The sequence below is a fragment of the Syngnathus leptorhynchus genome, chromosome 4, assembly GCF_054491065.1.
Source record: "Syngnathus leptorhynchus isolate UIUO chromosome 4, UIUO_Slep, whole genome shotgun sequence".
In the NCBI taxonomy this organism is placed as follows: domain Eukaryota; kingdom Metazoa; phylum Chordata; class Actinopteri; order Syngnathiformes; family Syngnathidae; genus Syngnathus; species Syngnathus leptorhynchus.
In genome coordinates this window covers 6,644,823-6,653,073 of record NC_141198.1, presented here as the reverse complement: position 1 = coordinate 6,653,073, position 8,251 = coordinate 6,644,823, and the positions used below count along the sequence as shown (strand labels likewise).

The window sequence follows — 8,251 nt, the reverse complement described above, 5'->3', positions numbered from 1 at the left end:
CACAAAAGGTGAACATTCTGCATTGACAAAGTTAGGATCGTTTTTGATAGATACTGTCTTGTTTAGTTGTCACATTTTACTTTCAACTAAACTAGAACTACAGGGCAAGGTCTAGATTGCTATTAGTCTTTGTCCTGGTAGAGAGAAATCATGAATCAACTCAGAAATTTTTCTTTTCTGACCTTGTAGGTGCCAACCACTGTGTTCACTCCTCTTGAATATGGCTGTGTGGGCCTATCTGAGGAGGAGGCTGAAATCAAGCATGGCAAAGACAACATAGAGGTAAGAGCAGAATAGCAGACCTTTGGAACGTCCCAATGTATTTTTGGTTACAATTGCAAGCAACGCACTTAAAGTCCAGTCAGTGAATTACTTGAAATGGTTAAAACTAATCTCAGTGGTTTATTGCCAGGAGTTAAAAAAAAAAACGAACTTCAATTCATAATTATGCAAAAAGAAAAAGCAACATAAAATGTGCAACTCCAGTAAAAAAAAAATTAAAAAAAATGCTTTTTTTAGAGGGGAAGTAAAAATAAAGAACGGCTGAATTAACTTATTTGCATTAGTGTGCACACCATCTTTAAAATGGGGACGTGTCTGTGTTCAGATTTAAGCCATCATTAGGCTGTTCTTGTCAGAATTCCTTTTACCTTAACTAATGCTCCAATTCCAGCTTAAATCATAATGTTGACACCACCATACTGTAGGCATGGTGTTCTTTTGGTGATGAGTTGTGGCCTTCATTGTACTTTATAGCTCTTAGCTGCCTCCCCATGCAATTTTCTTCACGGCTTTTCATCAATTTTGGAAAGTTGTTCACTTGTTGATGAAATGACTATTTTTTCCCAATGGTACAAGTTATAGATCACATGAATAAAAAAAAAAAATCTAAATTATATATCACAAAAACCTAGCATTTGAGCAGGGGTGTGAAGCCTTTTTTTTTTTTTTAATATCTGATGGATATCGTGTATTCCTTTAATGATAAGGTGCACCATTTGCTCATTCTGCCTGGATTTTGCTTCGGTAGGGAAGGTTTGAGTTTCAATATGTTTTACAAATGTGGACCGTTAATTTGTTTTGTTTTGTTTTTCATTGTTGCTATTATTGTTGTTGGATCGATTTGCTTGTGACCTTTTAAATTTAATGTCATACAATGTGAGTGTGTCTAAAATGTACAGTCAAGATAACATTTTGGGCTTGACTCTATTTAGTGTATTTGCAACAGGGATAGGCCAAAAGTCTGGCCCAAAATTATTTGAGCTTGAATAATAGTATCTATACCAAAAGTGCTATACTCATTGTAATCAAAGTCTTTGCACAAGTGGGAGGAAAAAATCTATTTGACTATTTTCTTCTCCAATTCTTTGGCATAAGAAGTGTAATGTAATAGCATGCAGTATTATCTTACTTGGCAAACTACTTAACACATCAGTCAGAGCTTGATCACAATTCAGTCCCCTCCCAACATAGGAGAAATTAAGCAACGCGACACTTGAAAACATGCAACTTAAATGTTTTTGTTTTGTTTTCCCACTTCTTCCTTTACATAATAACATGGAGGTCTTCATATTGTTATCTGTCTTTGTTGTCCACATTGTCTTTTATACTGTAAATTTGATTAGGGGTTTGGGGGGGTGTCTAAAAATCCATCATCCGTGCAAAAGCAACACTTGCCAGGATTGTCAGTTTCTGCTTCCTCCATCCAAGATGGAAAAGAAAAACATAAAAGCCAGAGCGAGAATGTCCCGTAACTCCTAAAAGCACAAGCAGTCCTAAAACAAACAAGTGTGTGTTTTCTGTACTCGCGTACGTGAGCAGGTTGCCAGATGCCGGCCGACACCTGCACAACAGCGTGGATAAATGGTTTAGCCGCTAAGGTGGGGCTCTTGGCAATGAGTGACAGGCGAGCAGGAGGCCTGATTGAGGTGTGTGCGCGGTGATGACAGGCATGCTTAGATCTTAGGAGGAGCTGCTGCGCTGGCCCCCTCTACAGCTGCATGCTCCTTCAAACTTGTGTTGGCACGCTCGCCCATTGAATTAAACGCATTAAACACACATTGTCAGTCCCCGGTTTGAAATCTGTCAACGGAACGAGCAACCGGGATTTGTTTTCCAATGTTGTATTTCTCTTTTCAATATTAGGATCACCTTGTTGAGATGAATTTGTGGACCAACGCAATGTTAAATCTTTTTGTTGCAATACAGTTTTCTTGCTGTACTTACACACGAGACAATATTTACACAAGATGAGATCTTCATCGCAGGGTTTTTTTTTTTTCTCCTTGATTAGCAAGGGAAACAAAAGCATGAATATATAACAAAGATAGTGATTTGTTGTTACATGACAAGAGAAAAGGTGGCATGATGCAGTAATGGCATCCCGTATCACATTTTGCATGTATATGCTTTTTTTATTTTTTATATATTTTATGCACCGGTAAATTTTCATCTGCAATTCTGACTCTCCTCACATACACTGCCCAACAATTATTCTACTCTAGGGTGTGCAAATAGGCTGTAAAAGTATTTTTTTATAACATCACATAAGCCATGGGTTTTATTTTAAGAGCCTCTGATCGAAGGTTGGTATATTGTTTGTTAATTGTCTAATCGTGTACAATAGGTTAATACCAAATTTACAAACCCTTGACCTCATGTGTTTTACAGCTGTCTGACAATTAGTTAATGTTCCCGACACCCTGCATAGGATTGGCAAGCACAGCATTTTAACAATGAGACATTCCGTCCTTCAATTTTTATTTATTTTTTTATGCCTCTACAGGTTTACCATGCCTTCTACAAGCCTCTGGAATTCACTGTGGCAGAGCGTGATGCTACCCAGTGTTACATGAAGGTAGGCTTAAAATACATCAATTGCTTTGGAAAGGAAAATTGTTGACAAAACAACCACTAACATCGCAAATCATCTCAGGTGATATGTGAGCGGCATGGTGACCAGAGAATCTTGGGTCTGCACTTCACGGGTCCAAATGCAGGAGAGGTCACACAGGGCTTTGCCATGGGGCTCCAGTGAGTCACTCAATGCTTTTATTTGTAGAATATGACATCTGATGTAAATGAATAAAGTGACAATGTGTACGTTTCGCAGGTGCGGTGCCACATATTCGCACCTGTCGGAGACAGTGGGGATCCACCCGACCTGCGCCGAGGAGCTAACCAAGATCAACATCACCAAACGTTCTGGACTGGATGCCACAGTCACCGGTTGCTGAGGTTAAAGTCCCGGTCTCTGAACACTGAGCACACAGGCTAGAAATAGGTTAGTTGTGTCCAAATTATAATTCTGGTTCAGCCTGCTCTTTCCTACTCATCCATCTAATTGTAGGTTATGGTATGCCAGTCACTAACTGTTGGTAGTCAAGCGTATATTACAGGGATTTCATTTTTTTAAAGCTCACCAATATCATGTATTGTTGCCAGTTGAATCCGTATATTCATTCTCATGGTGCAAAGTTTCTAAATCAGATTTGCAAAAGCCTCGGCCGCAGAGAGACTTTTGAAGGAAAGACTCATAAATCAGGATTAAACCCTGTTCTCAGGGTGTCGTTGAAATTATGCAAGAAACACAGAGCAGGTTCGCACATTTTTCTTCAAATATATTCTCCAAATATTGTTGTTGCTGTGGCTGTACTTCCTGTCCATTAGTCTTTAAGGTGACACATACCAAAACGCCCCCCTCCCCCCTACACTCCCTCTATGACACTGATGGATGGCCCCTGGCCCGTCGCCGCAGCGACACCGCCCCATTTCCCACAAAAGAATCGCTGGTCAGTTTGGTCAGGCATCCTGGAAAGACTTGACCAGAGAGATGGGCCTCTCGTACGGTTTGGAAGCCTCTCCTTATCATACCAAACTCTCTGACGCGACATAAAACAATACCGCAGAACGGTAAACATCTGCAGGCTGAGAGCATGCAGCAGCACCACCGCTCTGCAAGTGCTGTCTTACTCATTGCTACCCAAAGGTGGCACTATTGCCTGCTAATTTTCATCCGGAGTGGAAAAGAAAGGATAAAGTTGTCAGCAGATAAAACCTAAACTCCACTACATTTGTCTTGTAGGTTTAATTCCCTTAATCCCCCCCACAAGTGATATGCTTTTTGTTGAAGTTGGAGAGTAGACTGGATTGATTGGTGCTCCAACCGCTGAGCCTTATCTCGCGTATTTACATGGATGGAAGGTTCACGCTCAGTAGTCATCACCTTCTGAGATAAGCTAAGTTGTTTATATCAATAGCCGTAATAGCAGATAAAAGAGTTTGCCCGAATGTTTCATCTGCTGACTAAAGTGGAATTTCTCATTGTGGGCTTATTGAGCAGAAGGGGAGGAGTGCCCAAACTGGGTTGCTACACAAATTTGGGGGCTGAAATGGTGGGTGTTAGTTTATTTTTAATCTGCCCGGTCTGATTAATGATTCCGATGAGGGGAGTGACAGCGTGCCTGGCGATGGAAAAAGAGAGAGCAGGCTACCAGGTTTATTTGGACCTGGCCTGGGAGAGAATGAGCTGAGTTTCAGCTGGGTTGGGGAAAGATGGGAAGGGGGGTGGGATTCCTGTGTGCTCTGTTCAGGGCCCGAGTGCTGACAGAAGAACCCTGACCTCCGCTCAGCAGGAACAGCTTGACTCTATCACTCTGAGGACAGAGGGCTCACGTGCTGTGGTGCCGCGAGTCGGTTTTCGATACCGATGACCGCAACACCGAGCTGATAATTGAGTCTATATTCCTTTGCCTAGCAACACGGCGGATCAGGGTTCAACATTTCAGGTAACCAGCTAATGATGACCTGCACTAAAACCCAAAATTGGAGAGTGCTGGGCTGATGTCTTCTGGCTACCAACTTCAACTTCAAATGTTGTTAAAAAAAAAAAAAAAAAGAGAGAAATCTCATTTTCCATGAAAACTGTGTTATGAAATGTATATGTAAAGTAATAACACTGGCTTGCATTGTGGTTATATTAAGTGATGTCCACTGATTATACGTGTACATAGTACATGCATGTACATACAGTGTGCCTTTGTCTAAATTATTGTATAATTAACATATTCCATCAATAAATAAAAGAGTTCAACAGCTCATAGATGACCAAAGAGCATGTGGGAAATTAATAATCATGTATGGTGTAATTTGTGTCTTAGACTTATTTCCCACCCCAAAAAATAAAAAGTCCAAAAAAATTGTGGACAAAAAAAAAGGCCCTTTAGGCAATGAAATCAGCAAATGTGCAAATGTTTTCCATTTCACAAATTTAACAGCTCAACAAGATTCATATGTTGAATCACGAAACCAGAAAGAGCCCTGAAAATACTTAAAATCTGCACGCACAGGGTTACAAAATCACTAAGCATACTCCAAAAAGAATACATTTTTCAGCTGAATTTTTTTTTCTGGAAAAATCCTCTTTACTTCCAAATCTATTTTGTATAAGAGGCTATGTTTCTATTAGTATAGCGCCGGCTGTGTCTTGCCTGAGGGTCAAACCAAATGTGAAAAAATGGCTGATACATGCTGTACCGTTTAGTGATTAGACTTCCAGGAAAGGGCTTTGTAAGAATTATTCCCCCTCATTATTCCCAGTAAAACCACAACTTGGTGTTTTTATGCCTTGATGAGAAATTGTTCAGCAAAACTAATCATAACTTACCAATAATAATGACCCTAAAATGTGCTGTTTGGCAATTTTTAGTTCATAAATTTGCCAATCTTTTTAAATGTATCTTATTTCATGTCATTCTGTAACTTCATAATTACTGCATATTTTGAATTGCGCACAGTCATCACTATGAACGCAAAACATGTTCTCCAAGGGTGAGTACAGGTAATCTCAATTCGCGCTACACGGATTTTCCTTCATATGAAACCGTGTCGCCAGGGGTGGTCACACTTTGACCCCGACTCGTCTCCGCTGACAGGTTCCTCTGCTATGCAGCCCTGTCACTCAACCCCGTGCACCAACAATGGCAGAAATTCCAGTATGTTTGTTTGGTTAAGGATGGCTCTCTGAAACCCCTGAACCTCTTCGGGATCCACAGCGGCCTCCGTCACCCAATGTCAGTCCAAATCCAGTCTGCAGGAGTAAAGTTCACCCCGTGTCTCAAGAATAGGCAAGCCATTTAGCATTTGTATCGCTTATGTTCCTCAACAATGGAGCAAAGCGACTAAATCCACCTTGAAATGCACTTAGTAGAACATGTCAACATGTCAGTCTCTGTTGGCTACTACGTTCCGTCTTAATCCAGCCCCATTGAATGCTGACAGTTGTCTGTGAGTCAGACATTCACGAGGCCTTTGTCACCTCATCTTTTGAGTCGTAGCAGCTCCGATGAAGAGCGGAATCCTCGGACGCACGTTCAAACACACACGCTTGGGTATTAAGCTCCACGACGATGCTAAAGACGAAAGGGGAGGAGAATGCGATACATACCTTATGTAAACAGAAGAGCCAAAATGACGCAGAGAAAGAGAGAGAGTAGAAAAGGCTCAACCGAGGGCGAGGATTATCCTTGAGAAATGAATAGAGGCCAATTATGAGTGCTCTTGTGCTGCCAGTATCTGTCACTCTAAGATCCCTTCAGGGCCCAGACAAGGTATGGTGCCTGAGAACGGGGGTCTTTGGTTTGCTTTGTTTACTGTATTTTTTTTTTTAACTTACATGAAGTCAAAATTTCAAAACTATATACTGACATAATTTAGTAGGCAATATTTTGTGAATATTGTCTTTTTTGCATTTCAGGGCAAAGAAATTGTAGTATATAAAACTAGGTGTTTCCTTGTCTTGTTCCCCAGCATAAAGATATAAAAAAAATAAAAATGAAAAATAAAAAAACAACCACAAATTTCTTTGGAGCCAAACACTTACTTTTTTCATTTTGTTCACTAACATTGTTGCCATAAATGTCAATAATTTACATTTTGAAGTTGTTCCAACTTAAATGAATAAACTAACGGTAATTTTTACGGTGTCAAAATTGTGCTCTTGGGGAGTCTCAGCTTCAAAAAAATCATTTAAAAAAAAATGGTAAAAAAAAGAAAACACTATGAAGTTGAGGAAGAGTAGCTGTCCACAGTCTCCTGAATCCAAGGACACCTTTTCATTTTTGCTATCAATACTTCCTTACAAAAAAAATATGAAGGTTGTCTCGTTTGTGTTTCTCTTATTAGAATGTGCTACAATAGTCGCCTCGAGAAAGATTCAGTCAGCAGAACTTCTCGCCTCTCCTTCAACCAGAAAAGGTCAGCTCTTGTCAGTGGAGAGGAGCCCCATTGGTAGCCCAGTGGAGGTGGTTGAGGGCTTGTGAAATGAGCTTATCTGACCCCTGATAAGAACAGGATACCCTTAGGAACGGCCTAAATTCAATACACATGGCGGCCACTGTGGCTTTTATCAGAGGGGATGTGGCTGTTTGAAAAAGCAGTCCGCTGTTGCACGGTGCTTGCGTTGGGTCTTACGAGAATGGTCCGACACAACACGGCCTGCGGAACACAAACGCCCGTGGCCACTGGCCAACAACAAGAAAAGGGTGTGTTGTGTGACTATTATGTCATACAATGCAAGTTTACTCCTTAGACATTTCTGAAGAAGTAATTATGTTGGCAGACTGATCCAACGACTAAGGTGTTTTCCAACTCGGTTAGGTTTCATTATTTTCCAATACTGAGATTGATTACGGGGACACTAAATAGATCTGCCAAACTTCAGTCCCTATGGTGATTTTATTCTGATTGCAAAAGCTGCTGAACTATTAATTCATTATGTATGTCTGGATTGCCATGTTCCATTTTTGCATGTCATACAATTATGTCAAGATTCTTTCGATGTCACTGTATTTCATTTTTGGAAAGACTTTCTTGAATTATCCTAACAAACATCTAATATTAGAATATTTCCAATTGCTTTAGGGAATGCTTTAAAGTTTGGTGGGGTGGGGGTGGTTCACATGAAATACAATGAAACATTATAGTTAGCCGAGTAACATGCATTCAGCATTTCTATAACTTTGTTGAGTGCAAGTTTTACTTTCATGTACAGTACATCTTTTTATTTTACACTAATCGACAGGTAATCGAACTGTGCTGTCAAAAAAAGTACAATGATACAACTTTTAATAGAAATACATTTTTAAATGTAGGTGTTAGTGTTCAAAAGGTGAATAATGTTGCTATAATGTTTTTTTTTTTAAGTAACTTGGGTTTCTTAGCATTGTATTTTAAAGTTGGTCATTGTGTTGGT

At 40.0% G+C, this 8,251-nt stretch overlaps 1 protein-coding gene across 1 annotated transcript in view; it reads left to right on the top strand.

The window, feature by feature from the left end:
- The window catches only part of txnrd2.2 (thioredoxin reductase 2, tandem duplicate 2), an 18,328-nt gene extending 13,422 nt beyond the window's left edge, over nt 1-4,906 (top strand). Inside the window, exons 14-17 of the mRNA XM_085910132.1 lie at nt 190-282; nt 2,786-2,857; nt 2,936-3,033; nt 3,113-4,906. Of these exons, the coding sequence (XP_085766258.1) occupies nt 190-282; nt 2,786-2,857; nt 2,936-3,033; nt 3,113-3,242 (393 nt within the window). The 3' untranslated portion in view covers nt 3,243-4,906. The remainder of the gene's footprint in view (nt 1-189; nt 283-2,785; nt 2,858-2,935; nt 3,034-3,112) is intronic.
- The last annotated feature ends 3,345 nt before the right edge of the window (nt 4,907-8,251 follow it).